The sequence below is a fragment of the Gymnodraco acuticeps genome, unplaced genomic scaffold, assembly GCF_902827175.1.
Source record: "Gymnodraco acuticeps unplaced genomic scaffold, fGymAcu1.1, whole genome shotgun sequence".
Lineage (NCBI taxonomy): Eukaryota > Metazoa > Chordata > Actinopteri > Perciformes > Bathydraconidae > Gymnodraco > Gymnodraco acuticeps.
Window position 1 is genome coordinate 1,981,585 of NW_022989799.1, and position 20,550 is coordinate 2,002,134.

The 20,550-nt window shown below is 40.9% G+C and overlaps 1 protein-coding gene across 2 annotated transcripts in view; it reads left to right on the plus strand.

The window, feature by feature from the left end:
- The window catches only part of LOC117550918 (inositol polyphosphate-5-phosphatase A), a 193,067-nt gene that overhangs the window by 125,556 nt on the left and 46,961 nt on the right, over positions 1-20,550 (plus strand). For both annotated transcript variants that reach the window (XM_034223527.1, XM_034223519.1), the window contains exons 7-9: positions 5,368-5,420; positions 6,592-6,711; positions 19,185-19,269. In XM_034223527.1, coding sequence (XP_034079418.1) covers positions 5,368-5,420; positions 6,592-6,711; positions 19,185-19,269 — 258 coding nt within the window. The remainder of the gene's footprint in view (positions 1-5,367; positions 5,421-6,591; positions 6,712-19,184; positions 19,270-20,550) is intronic.

A 20,550-nucleotide genomic window follows, 5' to 3' on the forward strand; every position in this document is an offset into this window, starting at 1 on the left:
ATCCAAATACCTGTTCATAAGAACTGTGACATAACACATGTGCTAAATTCATCCGTTTTTTTAAGGCAAGGAGAGTTCATTTATATAGCAGCTTTCAACACAAGGCAATTCAAAGTGCTTTCAGAAAAGTGCTCAAAAAACTGAAACGTTGACTTTAATTAAATGTATTATGTCAACACATTTCACATAACTGTCAAATAGGTTCAACTTCATGTACTTGCTTTAAACTAACCTCATACAAGTATTTGACATTTGTTGACATAATACATTTAATTAAAGTCAATGTTTCAGTTGTTTTCAGTCCATTGCAGCGGAAACACATTGTGTGTGTGTGTGTGTGTGTGTGTGTGTGTGTGTGTGTGTGTGTGTGTGTGTGTGTGTGTGTGTGTGTGTGTGTGTGTGTGTGTGTGTGTGTGTGTGTGTGTGTGTGTGTGTGGTGTGTGTGTGTGTGTGTGTGTGTGTGTGTGTGTGTGTGTGTGTGTGTGTGTGTGTGTGTGTGTGTGTGTGTGTGTGTGGCAGGGGGTGGGTGGTGATGTTCCAGCAGGAGAGGAAATGGGGCTGGACAGCATCTGTGTCATCATCTCATCTCAGCTGCAGCAACCAAATCATGATGTCATCATGTCAACCAATAGAGAGGCAGAGACACTTCTCTTCTTCTACTCTTTGATTGATTGCGCCAGATAATCATCTCAGACCGGTCTTGCATTACAAAATAAAAGCACTTAAATTGGGTGAAATGGACGGCAGAGCGGAGTGTGTTTTTTTGCGTCTTACTTCCTGGTATGTAGATGTTGTTCCACTCGACTGGGACTGCTCTGTGCTCGGTGTGTTGTGAGCGTGTTTATAAGGAAGCGATGAAGCAGGGGGTCAATCATTCATACGTGGAGGAAATGGGGCAATCTGGGGCCGGGTGTCAAGGAAGTGATGGATTTTAATGCTGCGATTGTAGTTAATGGCTCTTTAAATTAAATCGAGATTAAACGTCTCTGGCTGCAGTCAGAGCTTGTACAGGCACTGAGCATGTAACCCCCCCACCCATCTCCAAAAGACTAACTCTCCATCATGTCCTTCCACATCCGCCCCACTCTTTCTTTCCTAAACTTTACATCCACAAACGCATATTCAGAACGCTAATGGTTGTCTATGTGTCGTATCAAGTATTTATTTTGTCCAAATGCACATAATGCAATTACTCAATTCTTATTCAGGTTCCTGTGGGTCCCTAAAAACTCCTAATAGGTTTAATAGAAATAAGGCGTTTAATCATTTTAAAATGTTTTCAATTGATTATTCTAATTTTTAAAGGTTGAAGGCTATTGTGCTTTTTGGGGTGTTTTCCCTTCCCTGTAGTGTGTTTACTTCCGCAACAAAGTGGCGTGATAGGCTAAGGGGCGGGCTTTCGCTAAGCTGTTGACCAATCACAACAGAGCAGACAGAGGGTGAAAATAGGTGCTGCAGAACAGGCAGTATGAGAAAAATAAAGAGCTTTTTGAACATTAAAGGTAGGGTAGGTACGTTTGAGAAACTGGCTCGAGAAACACTTTCTGTTATATTCCATGGAATGCTCTTAACATCCCGATAGCAATGAATATCTGAAGTGCTTTGACAACAAATCCATAAAAAAATATTATCTGTGGAAGCCGTAGTACAAAAAGCACGACCAATCATTTTAGCCGGCCGGCTAAAGTAACTGGATGGCCTACCTGCCTGTCAGCCTTCCATCTGTGCACAAACTGATCTCGTGCCCTCATTGGTCATGTGAGCGTTCGTGTGTGTTGGAGGAGGGGCTCTGTGAGGAAGTGGCAGATTTTTTCCGGCTGTGTATTTTCAAATTCTAGCGCACTCGAGCTGGTTTCTCCAAAATTACCTACCCCACCTTTAAAGCCACAAGATACAAATATGAACCTGAAAATAGGGCCCCTTTAAAAAAAATTACAGGTAGGAGTTTATATTTTATATATTTATATATTTTATATTTCTGAAATTACTATTAAAAAATCTCCAAATAGATTGTGTATTAACATCACTCAGAAAAGGATAGTGTTATTATTATTATTATACTTTTAAAGCACCAAAAGGGTTGTGTTTTGTGTTGCTATGAACATTTAGGTAATACCTCAATCACTCAACAATTAATGTAGTTAATCCTTTACATAATACAATTAAAATACATCTAACTTGGCTCCAGCCGTAGAAACCTTCACTGCATTTGTTTCTCATTTTAAAATATTCCGATCTAGTTAGGTTAAAACGTTATTTTTCCTAAAGTGTAAGGTGAATTTGTTCTGCTGCAGTGTGACACTCACATCTAATTCCATTTGCTCCTTTCAAAGTCACCATATTGGGACAGCCAGTTATAATTGGAGCCATACATCCTGCACAGGCAGTATGGATTAATTCAAGTATGCTAATGTAATTCAATTTGATACAGTTAATCTTGTTCTAATGCAGATTGAAAGATGTGAGGTGCAATCAAATACCTCTTAGCCTTTTAATTTGCATCTGAGTTGAAGAAAAAAATAAAATTAGTCAATTTGTAATTATGTGACCTTGCTCATAATTAGTTTATTCATCACTGCAGTTAACTCCCCATTAGAAGTCTCAGAGAGCCATAGCCGGTACAGGAGAGAGGCTGAGGGAAGAGACTTATGTTTCTTCTCAGAACGAGGACACTCACAACATACATTTGTCTCTCATGTAATAAGCAGCTTCATGGGGAATCATGTGCTGTTTGAGAAAGGTCTTTGGACTTGTGATTGGATAATTCACTCAGGGATGTGGGATCTGATCAAACAGCTGCAAACTGAATGTGCTCGGTTCAATACTCAGTATCGTTTGTATAACTCTCCTCCATAAGTGATGCGTTAAAGGCATGAAACAGGCATCTGCATTATTATTTCAACATTGCAAATGGCACAGATGTGTCTGCAATAAGGAAAGGATATCGATTACAGATGGACATATAAACATCATTGGTGGAAAGTAAATAAGAACATTTGTTAAACTACTGTACTTAAGTACAAGTTTGATGTACTTTTACTTAATTTATTTTTTATAATCATTTAATATTGTCTCCACAGTAACATTAGATGGATGTCATTAAAGAAGAAGTGCCTCTTCAATCCTGTACATCAACTTGACATTCTCTTTTGGGTGCATATGATGTATTATATAAAAAGAATCATTATATCACATTATAGTTTTTTTAAGTTACTTATGAGCTCAAGTCTCCTAAACATTTTAAAATAGATATTTCTATGTTTGCAAGGATCCTAATAATGACATTTATTGTTGTTCCCATAGTTGCAATACAGGATTATCTTTCAGATCTGATCTATATCTCATTATAGCAGTGATTGTAATGCACTTGAATATGATTATAAGTTAATCTAAGTAAGTGATTCTGTCCTACCCCTCTTTTGAGGAAGACATTTTGTCCCTCCCCACTTAATATCACATCAAGGTTAGGGATGTCATGTGACCAGGTGAATTCTTCAACAAAAACAAATGAACTTAAACATGCAATTCTTTATTACAGATTGTTTAGTTTTTCATACATATTTCTCTGTTTAATGTCCACCTAACATTGCTATGATAAATATATTTTAAAAAATGTATTCATTCAGGTTTTCACCCGGTATAAAGAAACGTGACCTTATAAATCCTAATAAAAACATCTTAATAATGATTATTATTATAAAGCATTATGAGTATTTATGAGTGAATAATATAATGATGGGTTGTAAGCAGATTATAATGTATAGTAATAAACTATGTTCATAGTTTATGATGCAGTCAAAACATTGTGAAATGGTGGTCCCACACTGAAAAAATGCACCCTCTGGACACCTTCGTGGCAAAGATGTACACGCCCCAGAAAACTGCTATTACATCATCATACATCAATATGTATCTCAACTTTTTGTTTCATGAATCACTTAAACAACTTCTAAAGTACTCAAAACTACCAAACATTCGATCATTTTCAGGATTTTAACCATTCAACGCCTGTTTAATTATTTTAATTATTTCATTTCTCTTAAGAAAAAACACAAAAAATGAAATAGTTTCAATAATAATTAGTAGGGGGATTTGTAGTAGTAGTGGTTATTAGAGTCTTGGATGAGTCAAAGATTAACAAAAAAGTTGATTTGACTGCATTATTATTTTTTACGTAGTGTCAGATACTACCTCTGGACACCTTCGTGGCAAAAAATTATCCGTGCATGCTTACCGATTCTCACACACACACACACACAAATATTGATGTATGATGATTTAGCAGTTTTTTGGGGCGTGTACATTTTTGCCACGAAGGTGTCCAGAGGTAGCATCTGATACTACGTAAAAAATAATAATGCAGTCAATTCAATTTTGTTGCTAATCTTTGACTCATCCAAGACTCGAATAACCACCAAAGCCCCATCCCCCTACTAATTATTATATTGAAGCAATTTCATTTTTTGTGTTTTTTTGTCATTAATAATGAAATAATTCAAATAATGAATCAGGCATTTAAAGGGTTAACATCCTGAAAGTGATTGAATGTTTGCTAGTTTTGAGTACGTTAGAAGTTGATTCATGGAGAAAAAAAAAAAAGTAGAAAAGAATATTGATATATGATGATTTAATAGCAGTTTTTTGGGGCGTGTTAAGTAGATTACTAACACAAGTAATGTGCATAATAGATAAGCCATGTTTCTGCACACGATGTAGGAATGTGATAATGCAATAAGATGAAAGAAAGATCTATTTGAACAACTCTTGAAGTAGTGTTCAGTTGTCAAATCAATAATATTCATTATCCTTGTATACAAATATCTATTTAATAATGATATACTATTACGATAAAGTTATTGAAAATTCAATGTAATAGTTTATGATGTGTTGAATTCTTTTGAAATCGTGCTCCTAGATGATAGACATCGTTACACAACCGTGAAAGTTAAATCAATCTAACTTTCATGTACTTTGTGATGTAGGCAGATGATATGATGTAAGCAGTTTAACGTGCACAACAGACATATAACTCATGAGTTACCGGAAATTCAACGGTGATAGATCGTGTTGAAGAAATGTGAAATCCTGCTCCCAGAGGATTGACATTGTTACATGACTGTGAAACTTTTAACATTTCAGTTTCATTTGCCTTGTGCTTTAAGCAGATTATAACACAAGTATGTTTCAAAGGCATTATGGAGATAGGACTCATATCAGTTACCAGAAATTCAACATAATAGTTTATGATTGTGTTGAAAACATGTCAAATCGTGCTACCAGATGATAGTCATCGTTCTATAACTGTGTAAACGTTTTTGCGTTTTGATGACTTATTCCTGACTAATATTGAGTGTCTCTGTTCCGCAGTGCAAGTGGTCCAGAAAGGGATTCATCAGGACTCGATGGGCCCTGGCAGACTGGTGAGTTCCTGCAGAGACACTCCCCCCCCCCCCCCCATCATTCCAGCTGTGATCAGAGATTCTATCTCAGCGTGTCCCTGCGACGTGTGGTCCTGGTCATAGAAAGCACACAGCTGAACCCTCTCTGGACAGCAGGGATCTGATTACACCTAATCGCGTTAGTCAAGCAGTTGCATATGACAGATGACCAAAAAGATTACATGCAGTTGAACCTGTACGGCATGAATACAAACGCTTGCTTCCAGCGTGCACAACAGGGGATTGGGGGACTAGGAGGGGGGGGGGGGGGGGATCGTAATCTAATAGAAGGATGACATGAGAACTAAAGAGCTGAAACGGTAAGCATTTAATAGGGAGAGGGAGAAGGATAGGGAGATGGGAGAGACAGAGATAGCATGCATGTATTCATTTGTTCAGGTTGTCACTGCAGAATAAGCCCCTTGAGATAAGACTATTCCTCTGGGTGGGGGGGGGGCTGCCGAACACCATGCAAACAAAGCAGATTGATAGGATCTGCAGGGAGGTGTTCATCACTGTACATTGAGCTGTCTCGCTCCTGCCTGACAGAACAAACTGAAGGAGAGCAGATTAGTGTTTGTATGGAGAGATATGTGCCGTCATGAGGAGAGCCAGTCCTTCTGGGTCAGATAGCATTGATTTGATCCGCCTTACAAGGGGGGTGTCTTCAGGAGAAATCAGATCATTCAAACAAAGTGCGTAAAAATGTGTCCTTGTTGCTTTATTATTCTATTATTTATCGACTACTCAAAGGATTTTGTTGATTTGATCAAAAGATGTTTTTCTTTTCTCTAGGAAAAATCATCTCCACTTTAAATCCTCTGTATTTCAGAGACTTGCTTACTCTATTTGTTTCTTGGAACTAAATCATTCAGGATGTTAAAAGCATTTACAGAATGGCTACTTCAGAAATCTTTCTCAACCAAGAAAGTAGCCTTTCACATCACATTCACTTAAGTCCATTGCCATTGGAGCTTCATCCAAACCCTTTTATCAATGATTAAGTTTTAATGCAGTTAATGGATTCATTAAGAAATGAAATATAATTCATTTACATAAGCTGCAATGGTTGAATGAAATGTCTCGTGTTATGCGTGCATTTATGGATGAATCCATCTGGATAATGAAGTCACTGAGTGTTCTTTCATCGCAGTGCCTTTGATCTGGTCAACATCCACCTTTTCCATGATGCCTCCAACCTGATTGCGTGGGAGAAGAGCCCCTCTGTGTACTCCGGGACCAGGCAGAAGGCGCTGGGCTACGTCTTAGACAGGTAGGAACCCAACGGATGCGCTTTCATCCAGACTGTATTCCTGAACACAGTTCTCATTGACATGTGAGAAAGAGAGGCTGCGGGGAGAAACCTCTCTCTATTTACCCTGCATCTTGTTTAAGTGAATCTCCACAATATTTATGATTTATAAGTCATAGAAACTGACATTTTCTATGACCCCCATGTCTAGGATGTATAATTAAGCAAATAACAATATGTTTTGATCTGCTTATAGACTGTTACTGTATAATTACAGCAATTACCCCTCATAATGCTGCACAGCAATACGTCTATCCAGGTTACAAGATATTCACCATATTTGCTAGGTCTTCATCACTTACCCAAAAAACAATGGTTATAATTGGTTATCATTTCGAACCTTCATTAAAGGAAAAAATAACATGTATATCTTCCAATACCTTTTGAATTGTGTTACTTCTGTTAAATAACCTAGTGACCAATGACAATGATTACATGATATGCATTATAACAGGGATAAGAATACTATATCAAATATATTTAATACATTACAGATATGAGAATTATAATACACTATAATCCTTGCAAAACAATGTCAGTAAATGACCAGAAAATATGAAGTATGATGAGGCTTGACTAAATAAGTGTTTATAAAATGCTTATAATGGGTTTAATATGCAGATTATAAAGCATTTTAAGTGTGTTAATAATGCATTAGAGACATAGGTGTCATCCATTATGTAATCGATGTTTTAAATGTTTAAGTATTGTAAATGTAGTCAACTGTAAAACTTGAATATATACAGTAATGGAGGCTTAGAGTGAGACTGGAGAAGAAGCAGTGGGATTAAATGTGTCTAAAGCAGGGGGTCTTACTCACTACAGGGTCTGTGGACTATCTTTTCTTCTTCCGTCCCTCTCCTCCCACATAAGCATATTTCTTTTCTTGAGGTGTAATCCCATATTTGACGTTTTTGTCCCACTCCTAGTCCCTAGTCCCTACATGCAAGTAGCCAAGTATTTGTCAATTGCCCATTTGGGAAATGCTACTAAATCACAAACACTTTGGTCAAATTACTTTAAAAATACTGACCAGATTGCCAAGATATTTAAATGGTTTGTTTTCGTGACCCTCGCCTTTTTTTTGCCTGGGACCACCCTCTGCTCAAAATGTTTGATCAAAAATAAATATAGGATGAAAATGTTTTCCCCAATGGACAAATCCTAATTCCATTGCAATGACATTTACAGAACATTTTCATGTTCCCCAGAGGTGTCACCATTTCTACTTTGGACGCTAAAACTCAAAACCGATTGGTCTTATCTCAGTCAAATTTGAAATAGAAAGTCCATAGAGGTTGAACCCTAAAGTTGTTGGTCATCTCCGACTCCTGTTGAACTGTCATAAGGCCAACATTCCCAATCTTATATTAGACGTATTATTCTCTAACTATCTAATTAACTATTTAATACCTTAAGCACATTCTTGCTCCCAAGAGGATCAACCCTGAGAATAACATTTAGCATTTCTAATTCTGCTGGGGAGGCTTTCAGAATCCCATTGGAATGGTAACGATGCCTTCACTCTGGGTAAAGCCAGCCTCTGTACAAACAGGCGAGGCCGTCCATTCGTAGGCCGGCTAATGTGATTTATGGGATATCCATTTGCAGCGCAGCAGCATGAGAGAGTGCACGGTGCGACCCTGCTCCATACCTGGCCACGCTAACACACAATAAAAGCCTTGCAGCAGGTGACCTCCCATTCAAATGGCATCAGAATGCACGACGCCTCCACTTTGACTAACTACATGCGTATATGGGTGGCATACATTATCAGAGGGCTCTCCGATGCTCGTGAATTATGAGGCTCCTCTCAAAGTATTCTCTATAAGAGGTCATATTTTACCTGTGCTTCATTCTTGATTTGATGTAAGAATGGTCAGCTTTTAATGGACAGAGAAGCTGGAGTTTTGCCTTTTTATTATGCCGTAACTTACCTGGATTTACTGGCATGATGCAGTTTCTAAAGCAGCGCTGTTGTCGCTTACGTTTAAGTGTTTTCATTGTATTTCCTCTGCTTTCATCATGCTTTTTCAGCTGATTTATTTCCCCTTCCTTGTAAATACACCTAAATAGCGGCGTGTCTGAGGTTTAGCTGGGGGGCTGAGGGGATTGAATAGAAATGGTGTTGGCTGAGTGGCAGTTTCCACGCTCCCTCTTTCTAAATCCCCTTTGTGTTGTGAATGGTAACCTTGTTGTTACTTCTAGGCCATATCATTTAAAGGTTCTTTTTTGACATTGGTGGGGAGAGGGTTCTATGTTCCGGCTCCCCTAATATAGGAGGAAGAAATTATTTACTTTAGTTAAGTAGCAATACTACAGTGTAAACATACTCAGTTACAAGTAAAAGTCCATTCAAAATGTGACTTAAGTAACAGTAAAACAGACATCAAATCTAAATATACTAAGGTACTCGTTATGCAGAATGACCCATTTAAGCACCATATATTTAGAATATATTGTATTATAATTGATGTATGCATTAATTAGTTTACCCTTCAATGTTGCACTTGGTAAAATATGGTTTTATTGGTTTTTCTTTATATAATACTGAGTGGCTAAACCTCTAATAATATATAATAAGGAATTATTCGATTTATATTTGTATTAATATTCTAATATCTGCAGTGTAACTTCTAACTAAAGCTCTAAAACGAATGCCATTTTCAGAATAATATATATTTCATCACTGGATTATCATCAATGTTTTAAACATTTTGATTTGGCAGCTGGTAAAGGTGGAGAGAGCTTTTTTTAGACAGCCAGGTATTTCCATCAATAATAATACATCACAAGGCATTAGTTAAACTCAGTTCATGTATCAAAAATAAGAACCTGCAAAAGAGACTAGTAACTAATGTTGTGAAATAAATGAGGTGATATATATACTGTATATATATATTTGCCAACAAGATGTAGTGGAGTAAAGCATAAAGTAGCAAAAACTAAAGTACAAGTACTTCCATTTTTTACTTAAGTACAGTACTTGAGTATATGTACTTAGTTACATTCCTCCAGTGCTGCTAAGGGTACAGGGGGGGGGGGGGTAGTGGTGGCATCGCGCCTCACTCCCTCACTTTGGGGGACACTGTCGGGCGCAGATCCGGAGCGGCGGAGTGAGAAAGAGCTGGCGGTGCAGAGGGAGGAAGGGGGGGGAGCACAAAGGAGGCTTGGCTCTGTAAAGGGCAGTGAATAATGGGCTGGGCCTTTCACAGAGGCTGCTAACCTTTTGGCAGCCACCAGCAAACTCCATTCTCCTCCGCCAATCTGGGAGGACAATGTGCCCGGGCCGGCTTTGAATGCAGCGCTACCACCAACAGTGTTCCATTCAGGCTGGTTGGGAACCATCTTTTTGGCCATTGTCCTAACTCTGACTCCTACCCCAGAAAGCAGAGCAGGAAAAGGGACAGGGGGAATATCTAAAGCCAAACTCCCCCCTCCTTCCCTTCTTCTCTCTGCCTTCTCTGAGCTCTAATCTCTCAGGATTGGAGAGACCCCTGGTAGACCACCACACACACACAGACTGTAATATCCCTGATGGGAAATAACACTGCCTGTGAATATAAAACGATGTGCAATATACGCATGTGCAATATACCCTCGGACAATTTACTCTTTAATTTTCCTTCAATTCATTTACAATCTGTAAACATTACCAGATACTTATATTCTTCAATATTTGTATATGGTCATTTTTTTTAATATACTGCAACTTGTTTGTTAACTATGGTGTACTTATCTCTTATTTGTTTTACTTATTGTGTTTTTTTATTAATAACGCCTGCATACTTTTTGATATAGTATCTAAGTCTACTCTTAATCTGCTCTAGCTGTTGTAATACCGTAAATCTCCCCGTTGCGGGAAAAATACAGGAATTCTGATTCTGAAAAGGCAGGGGGGGGCTGAGTTCCATCCGGAGCCTGATCACACAGTTCTGCTGCGGAGCATCAAACTCCAGCCTCCACCTTATCTGAGGCGCAGGCCTAATAATGCAGCTTACGGCCCATTGAGGAGACATCTGATAAGCCTTTTCCTCTGTGGTCCTTTTAACTGCTAAACGGTGTTTATCTCCAAAGTGCCTCAAGGCCTCAGGGGAACAATGCTGAGAAGGAACAGCGTTTAGCCGGCCAGACCTCACTATTGAGTCACATCAAAACAGCTCTATAGCGCTGATGTGTGGACTTCCAAGCTTCAAATGCATCCCCTGCCTGTGTTCCTGTCCTTTGAAAGTGAGCACATGAGCTCCAAGAGTTATTTACCTTGTTGACACAGCTACGCCTTGATGTGGAGAATCACTGTTTTATAATTATGTCCAGGATTAATAGTGTTTGAGGCACACAATGTAAAAAGAAAAAAAACCATCATACTCCATGGACTAGTGCAATATTCAAATTCCAGGATGGACAATATTTTTGTAATGCTAAATGTTTTAAAATACCATTTAGTATGTAGCTGCAGAGATATCCCGCCATACAAATTATTTTCTTAAGACCTAACAAGACAATTGTTTCGAGCATATCCCTTAAAGAAATTGCACTCTAATCAGTTTAATATATTTTTCAATGATAATAAGTCTATAACTATGATGCATAAATGATCATTCCCTCCAATATCGTGAACAATATCACATTTGCAATATCTGTCAAAGCAATGGCAATAAGTAATTGTTTCCAAAGGGTGCAGCCCTAACGATATGCATGGTGTGTTTGCAGTGCAAAATAACCTTCTATGTGAGACAGCTGATGTGATGGAAGTGATGGTGAAACCCCTGGCCTCTCTAGAGGTTGGAAAACATGTCTGCTGAATGAGACCGTGAAATGATAGCATGAGATAAAATCAACAGGTTCTTTTCCACTTCCTTAAAAAAGAAAATGCCTTTTGTGTTTTGGAGTTTGTTTCTTTTTTCCAACGCCCTTTCAGAGTGGCTGGTCCGGTTCAGGGGAGAACAGTTTTACATTACAACTGTGAAATCCTAGCATAAAGGCGTCCTTTGTGGCGTGCCATTATTTTCACACAAATATAGTCCATTGTCACAGTGCTGAAGTTAATTTGATCAACATTGGGGACATTTAACTGTTTTGTTCGCTGAAAAGACTTGTTTCATGCTCATTTTCGGGGCATTGAAAAGCAATGATTGGCAGAAAAATAATGTTGCCGTTAACAATTCAAAGCAATTAGTTTCCCATGGGGAGGCAGTGGGCCGCAATGGCCACCACACAGCGATGCTTTGTCATTTTATGGACGGTCATCAGTCAACTGTCAGAGGGTCTCAAAGAGCCCTCCAATCTAAATGTTTCCCTTTGGGCTTTTCCCAGAACAACAGGCTGAAAGAGCACAGAAAGGACGGCCAGTTTCCAGCCAATAGACATGTTGAGCTGCAGGAGGGAGGACTGGAGAATCACAGAGATCCTCCATGAGGGCAGAAGCATTTATTAAACAGAGCAGTGTGTGTGTCCACTTCAAGTTATATCAGCAGTGTTTCATTACGACATACAGCAGCTATGTGTGTGTGTGTGTGTGTGTGTGTGTGTGTGTGTGTGTGTGTGTGTGGTGTGTGTGTGTGTGTGTGTGTGTGGTGTGTGTGGTGTGTGTGTGTGTGTGTGTGTGTGTGTGTGTGTGTGTGTGTGTGTGTGTGTGTGTGTGTGTGTGTGTGTGTGTGTGTGTGTGTGTGTGTGTGTGTGTGCTGTGTGTGGTGTGTGTGTGTGTGTGTGTGTGTGTGTGTGTGTGTGTGTGTGTGTGTGTGTGTGTGTGTGGTGTGTGTGTGTGTGTGTGTGTGTGTGTGTGTGTGTGTGTGTGTGTGTGTGTGTGTGTGTGTGTGTGTGTGTGTGTGTACACGTACTGCCTTCTCACCCTGGGAGGCCTTCAGGAGCAGAGGTTAATCCTCACCAGTGTCTCCCTGCTCATAGTGGACCTGTTTATTTCTCACACACACACCAAGTCTCTCTCCAGCACCTGCAAAGGACTTTGAATGTCTCCTCTAAATGGGTTAGGTATGGGTCTTTCAGAGATTTTTTCCCATACAGCTTTGCCATTCTCCAAAATTGACATAATCCCTTTGTTATCCAGACAAGTACAAATCTGAACGTCTAATATACTAACATGATATAAACTGTAGATGAGAACTGTTCATCCTACCGGTTTGTATTTATTAGCAATGCCACAATTATTTTGGTATTATTTGGCTGTCCAATATTTATTTATTTACACACAATATATTGTAATATCTCTAATTACCTTATTTATTTTACCAGCTAGCACAGGCATAGCTAAATGTACCTTGTATTGTAGCCCACATTGATATGTGCCCCTTTCTGTGTCTATGTTCCCATTAAGTATAGTCTGCACCTAAACCCAGAAACCAACAGGTGTTCCTAAACCTAATCACTTCCTCACAGGGCTTCACTCTGTCAGTCAATAGTAACTTGACGAGACACAATTACTTATTTCTATTTCAGTGTTGTGCAGTTCCACTATTAGGAGAAGAACCCAGGTGAGCACAGACACAGGAATAGTGAGTGTACGGCCCAGATCACACCGAGACAAGTCGCTACAAATGCTATGTTCAAATTTTTCATGTTTACTGCTGAATGCGTATTGTCGCAATTCCACACTTGTCCAGCCAATCAAATGATGCGATAGGCTTCAATATTTTAAAACGTTATTGCTGTTTTTATTCAGGTTACATTGTATTATATGATGGAGGGCAGCTGTGGCTGAGGGGGTGGATGGGCTCCTACCTGTCAGAGGGTCAGTGGTCCGATTCCCATCCCGTACAGTCAACATGTTGAAGTGTCCTTTGGCAAGCTACCTAACCCCAAATTGCTCCCGGAATCAAAGTGTGTGTAATTAGTTTTGGAGCGTCTTTCCTTAATAGAATAATATTTAATGTATTGTTAAAGCTTGATCGTTGATGCGGCAATAGTGTGGCCTAACTGTACTGTGATGCAACTCATATCAAACTATCAGTCCAATTTTTGTTTTTGCAACATCTTTTTCCTGTTAATCACTTTGGATTTCCTGGTTGTCCCAACAGGTTGTAATGGCTGCACCTGTTGTGTTGTGTATCGGTGTTATTGGGACCTTACTGTACCACAAGGTACGAAGATAGAAATACATAATAAGGACCAAGTTGATTTTGTACCTTAGTGGGCCCTCCTGGTGTCCAGGACCGATGCTCAATTTGCTCGGCTGGTAATCCAGTCCAGTTGCACAGGTGGTCTTTTGTCCAGTGCCAGAAATGTGCTACATGAGTTGGGCTTAGAGCTTTGTGGTGAAAACAGCCAGTTACGTTTTCATTCCCTACTAGCTTGCGTAACTTAGCAAGGCTGCTATCTAATTGGTTTTGCATCGAAATGGTTAGCAGCAAACAATGTGTAAGTCGTTTGAGAGCAACGCTCTTCGACAATTTTGAGCGCTGCGCATTGCCAAGGGTACAGTTCTGTTTTGTTAGGCGGCACCGCTCTACATAAAAACACAACGGCAGTGCCAGCGCAGTGACGTTTTGCCACAGAGCACAGCTCCTCACATTTCTACTCAGTTGGCTCCACCTACTGAATGTGTCTTCCTCATCATGAGTCTGTTTTTCGACAGTTTTGTTGGCTCGACCTGACTTATTCAGTAACCTCTGTGTGACCGCAGCAGCATCCTCGCACCCCCTCAGCACCCATCTCCCCTGCATGGTGTTCTTGGAGGGATGGGCGTTACTGAGGAGCTAACAGGGTGACGAGGGGAAGGCCGTCCCGCAGAGTCAAAGGTCCTGTCAGGGGCCACCCCTGTCCTATTCAGAAAGACGTCACCCAGCACATTCTTCACAATGTTAACATTCTCCCAAAATCTCAACATTTACTTACAATGGATGACTGCGCTCGGCCCTGCTATTGTGTGCAAAGTCCAATCTGAGCGGACAACTTATGGTAAGTCATCTTGTCAATATAATCGTGACATGGCCCCCCGTTGCACCCTCATAATCTCATATAGACTGTCTATTATGGCTCAGTTTAGCTGTCAATCACAGCCTGTAATCTGGTGAGGAACCGGTGAGGGATGGAGGCTGGGGTGAAGGAGAAAGATGTATTTGGTTTTATGGTACTAGTGATATCTCTGAGAATAAGATGTTGTCCTTATCGTGGAGCATTTCAATGTTTTCTTGGGCACAGTTTCTTTGCGCATTTGTTCCCTTTGGCGGCACCATAACTGTGTGTGAGAGCTTTCCAATCACAATCAGAGAATGTGCTGTGGTTGCATTGTGCTGGTGGTTAAAGGAGCCTGGGAGCAGAGTCGGGGGCCATGTTATAAATTAGCGTCTGACCCCAGTCTTTGTGTGGCCCCTAGGAAGGCCTGAAGAAGGCCCCTGCCCAAGCCTCAGTGAGAACGGGCCTTGTGAAGAGCCTCTTTCAGGGTGTCACTGCGCGATGAATTGGCCCGGAGAAGCATGTTTATAGACTGTGTAAAGGAGTGCGTCTTTGTGGGAGAATGTCACTGACACTGTTACAGTTTCCATGAATGAACTGTGATGACGAGGCTAATGGGGCCCCCGCTGAGGGTGAGGGTCAGCTCGAGAGGCCCCCCAAGCTCGGGACCCCCCACCCTCAGGCTCTTTTCACGCCCAGTAGCTGTAGCTAATGTTGCAATTCTTCGTTTTCCCCCCCACAAAGGCCAAGAAAAAAGTCAACTTTCACACCAGCGGGTCACCATGAGTGCTTTAGGAAATGATCGTGTAAACAGAGTGTTACCTTCTGACCTGTGGCTGATACCTTGGAGCAGCAGACAAAACAGCGAGGCTGCGGGTATTAGACATGGCTGTTAGCGGGCTAAAGCTACAGGACAGAGAGGAGGAAGACCCCCAGGCTGTGGGACACAAACACTTTCTCATTTGGTGTGAATGCTGAGAGGCATATGTCCATCATCTGTACAAATCCTGCCGCCTTTATTGATTGCCTTCTTCTCCCACATTTTACAATGCTGTTTGAACATCAAATTATGCAGATCAATAAGGACATTACTTCGGAATTGCATTCTCTAGTTGCTTTTTTGTCTTCATCCCCTTCATACATACATTTGTATTTGTTATTTGTATGATCATACAGATTACATGTGAAACAGAGTTTATTATTTATCTATTTACATTCTCTTCTGCTTAAACTCGTCACTCACAGCAGCAGAAGGGGTACATTCTCTAAGAGCACAAGGGAGACAAGAGTTCCCACGCCTATAACAACTGCCCTGACGCTGTGCACAGCCATGTTACTGCCCTCCATCGGAGCCAATAGGATAAACTGACCACTAACCCTGTTTGAATAGAGCCGAGTCTCTTAGCACCAGGATGTGAGGTCATTAATGACATCAGTCACAGGCTGAGTGTATAAATTAGCCACAGCCACACACAGTGAGTTTGTTTCAGTTGTCAACAAGTGTTTGTGCACACACCTACAACACTTGTGCGACTGTTATATAAATATTTCTCTTGCACACACAACCAGAGCATCTCATTTGTTTTTGGCCCTTTGGTTACTTAATAATAATAATAATATATCATATTTTTATAGCGCCTTTCAGGAAACCCAAGGTCACTTTACAAGTCGGGTAGGGGGGGGGGGGGGAGTAGGGGAAAAAAGGCAGACAGGTTAAGGGGGTGGGGGGGGGGAAGTAGCGGAAAAATAAACCTATTAAACTCACTATACAGTGGAGAAAGCCTTGGTAAAAAGGTGCGTTTTGAGGGCTTTTTTGAAAATGTCCAGGGTTGGGGCGCTGCGGATTTCGGGGGGGAGAGAGTTCCAGAGGGTGGGGGATGCCACACTGAATGCTCTGTCACCAAAAGTCCGCAACCTGGTGTGGGGGGTGGAGAGGAGATCCTGTCCAGATGATCTTAGCTTCCGGGATGGAGTGTGGTAGCGGAGAAGGTCAGACAGGTATTGGGGGGCGAGGGCATGGAGGGATTTGTAAGTCAGAAGAAGGAGTTTATAGGTGATACGGTGCTTGACTGGGAGCCAGTGGAGGTGGATCAGGGTGGGGGGGATGTGCTGCCAGGGCTTGGTGTGAGTGAGCACCCTGGCAGCCGAGTTCTGCACATACTGGAGCCTGTCCAGGGCTTTACTGGGAACCCCGAACCCCTAAACTTGTTGGTTACTTTTGAGCTTTTTAAGAAGTCCCTTTGCCTTTCCCATTGAAAGATGAGTATTTGAATCATCTATTGGTGACCTGTCAAGAATTGATGTTTGATTTTTTTTTGGTCAGTCACTGAAAATGTTTGGATAAATAAATGATATAAATGGCAGTGAGACGGAAAAATGGTCATAACCAAATGGCTTATAAACAAGAGCATTATATTATTATTATATATTTTGTCGGTTGCAGCCCATATTGCAACTACAAGAAGGCAACTAAGGATCCATATTCTTCAAAAATAAAATATTATCATATCAAATTATTTCTCCTATCCTTCTACTTTACTATACTCTTTCTACTGTTCATCTTAATGCTAGAACAGTCCTGTAAATGAATAATCATATCAATTATAACAATGGAACATGTTATCTGTCATTTTGGACAGGACGTCCTGAATGCTAGTCCTGTCTTTGTGTTGACCCTGTTCTGCTGAAAGACAGGTTTCTCTTTAACATAATGTCCCAATTACTCCATTTAATATAATAGCTGCTTTCCCCGCCTCTTTACTTCAGTCACCTTCGCCTCCCTGCCATTCCCTCTCTCTGCCCCCAGAAGAAGGGTCCGTGCTTTACGACAGCCGGCCAAAGCACAGACCCACCACTAAGAGGAGGCTCCTTCTCTCTTTACGGCCTCATAAATATATTGTTATCTGGGCCTGGGAAGTCCACGGTGAGATTTATCCGCGCGTTTAGTGGAGATAGCGAGCCAAGCATCCTGAATCATTAATTACACAAGACGCTGCGTCCACCTTCATTTCCTATCTGCGCTCTGTAGAAAAGCCACTTTTAAGTAGGTGATGAGGCATAGGAGTTAATTATATGTCACTTAGGTGCGTTCTTTTATTTTTTTAAAGCACTGGGATGCTCACGAGGTTCCCGAGTTTTGGAAGTCGTCCATGACACAGATGATCTAAATTCTCTGACACTATACCAAGGTTTAAAAAGCAATGCATACAGTACATTAACAACATTCACAAGACAGGAGACAGTAAAACATGCCAGATTAAAACACCCTTAAGAGGTATCAAAAATCAAAAGTCCCATAAGGAGCACTGCTAGTGAAGCAGAGCCTGGGGCAGCCTGCGTGGACGCGGTCCCTCAGAGCCCGTTTCTCTGACTCTCGTGTAAACCCATGAACCCCCCCCCAACACATCTCAGCCGTCTTATCTCTCTGTGAGGCAGCTGTCACGGATGGATACAGGACCAACATGGAAAATATCCTCAGGTTTCTTCTCTGTTTCACTCTCTCTTTGATCAATTTCATAAAGTGAATTTTCTTTGGCATCAAAGCAAATGATCAGGATTCGATTTATTGATTTAATTGTGGTGTCAGCTGAGAATTAACTGTTGGAACTGTTTTCTCAAATCCCTTTGAAAGATGCTGTCTTCCTTTACGTATTTGTAAAGTTGGAAATTGCATTTCCTGAATGCAAACAGTTGTAAATAAATCATTGTTTCTTTCCCTGTTAAAAGTGTTTTGCTTTACAGCTCAATTGGTAGAGCTGGGGGCCCGTGTACTGGGGCTTTGACCCGGGTTTGAATTCGGCCTATGTGTCTTTCTTTTGGTGTGTCTCCCCGGTTCAAGTCTTTCTTTATAATAAGGGACTGGTTACCCAAAGAAATCTTAAAGTTTATTTTGGATAGTTTTTCTTCATCCAAAAGGATGGTGTCAAAGGATATAAATCACGTATGAGGTTCAGATTGTAACTTTATTGGATAATGATCCAATAATATTGACTTGACTTAAAAAATGATTATTATGGAGACAATATTTGGGACGTCTGTCTGTCAGCTTTCTATCTCAATCATGACATACGAGCAGTTTCATTCATCATCATACTGTAGGCCCCAGCTGTTCCTGGAAATGTAACTCTCAGGTGACATGCTTTCTTTAATGTTCTCTATTTGTCCCTTACTTTATTACATCCTTCCTGTGGTTAATCATAAATGCCCTGTAACTGATGTGCCAAAGATGATGTCATACCACAAAGGATGTCAAAAAGCTTCACATGAAGTCTTACTGACTGACCCAGGTCTTCTTATTGGAGTGTTCTCACCACCAGGTGGTGCTGTGGCCTTCATGAACTAACTACCCTGAGGTCAGGGGAGTCATCAAATGAAGGCTTCAAAAAACCTCAACAAGTCGTTTCATTCTTGTCAAGATGGTGGTTGTTAGGATTTGAAGTGTTATTAAAGACTTCTGTTCATGAGGAATGATGATTGTGATTATGGCTGTATAAAACTGACTACAATGTTGTAATGTGTTTCAGGATCACGGACCAGCGGCATGAGAGGCTGCCATATTTCGTGTTTGGGGACTTTAACTTCAGGCTGGACTCCAAACAGGTCATTGAGGTGAGTGTTACACCCTCTGTTTCATCGTATACAGACAATCTGTTCGATATGGGACATTTGTGCACAACGCTATGCTAATATACACATGTGGTTAAGCTATGAAACTCATAGTAATGTGTGGGTATAAGAGAGGGACTGCAATCTAGTAAAAGTGGTTTTAGTAGCCCACTGTCTCTTTAGAGTTATGACTCATTAAACGCTTCACTGTTGCTGGCCCAGCTGTGTTTGCCAACCTGGCCCCCAAGTGCATTGTTATGTTATGGTGCCATTCACTGCTCTTCCTCTCCTGCTCCCCTCCTCTTTAGTCCTCCTCCTCCTCCTCTCCTGTTCTTGGTGCAAATGAGGCCAGTGAGAGCCAAGGTAGCGCTGTCAATCACAAGGAGATGGGGTGGTAGTGGTAGTGGCATAACAGTCATAAAGACCCAGCGCAGACAGTGGTGTCCGGTGGTAACAGAGTGGGAGAGCCACTTGTTGGCCGGTCCTCTCCAGAACAATGGCTGTGGAATCAGTGGGCCTGTTCAAGGTGTGGGCATTGTTTATTCCAACCCTTCAGAGGAGAGGGGAAGTGGAGGGGGGGCTTTCTGAAGGGACGGGTTTTGCTCAAATATCTAATGCAGCGTTCCATTTCCATTGGGAGTCGGAGGTTGGATCTGGTATTGACCTCACACCCAGGTTGTTGGAACGTTGCCATGAATGTGTGCCTTGTTTACAGATTCAGCAGTAGCCTCAGGTTAGCCATTAGCATTACCGGTTGATAACTACACTTTCTTTTTTATTTTGTGAATCGTAGCAACATATCCACAGATAGAAGATGAGCAGCGCCATATGTACAGTTGATTTAATTTGATACAAATAATACAGAAGAGTTTAAAATGTTATATTATCAAAGTGATCTCATAATCTTTATAAGTGGAGACTCTATTTTTAATGATGATCTCGGGTATAGCGAGGTATCTCAGAGTTTCCAAGTAGGAATTCTGGCCTCGGGGCGTTGACAGTTGAAACTGGGATACTCCGACTTCCCAGTACAAATAGAACGCAGCATTAGGAATGACTTCCCTCTGTGTGGCGCAGAAGAAGAAAACCATCTGTAGTTGAGTCATCCGGCCACTAGGGGATCAGTAAATCCCCGTCAGCTGAGTGGTATCAGCAGCCTATTGGGGGCATTGATTGAGGGCCTCAAAGTTTGTGCAGCAGATTTGATTTTGGATCAGTAATTGGGTCACATTAACTCACTCATGATCATGTGAATGTGTGTTGCATTGGAGCTAATTAACCCGA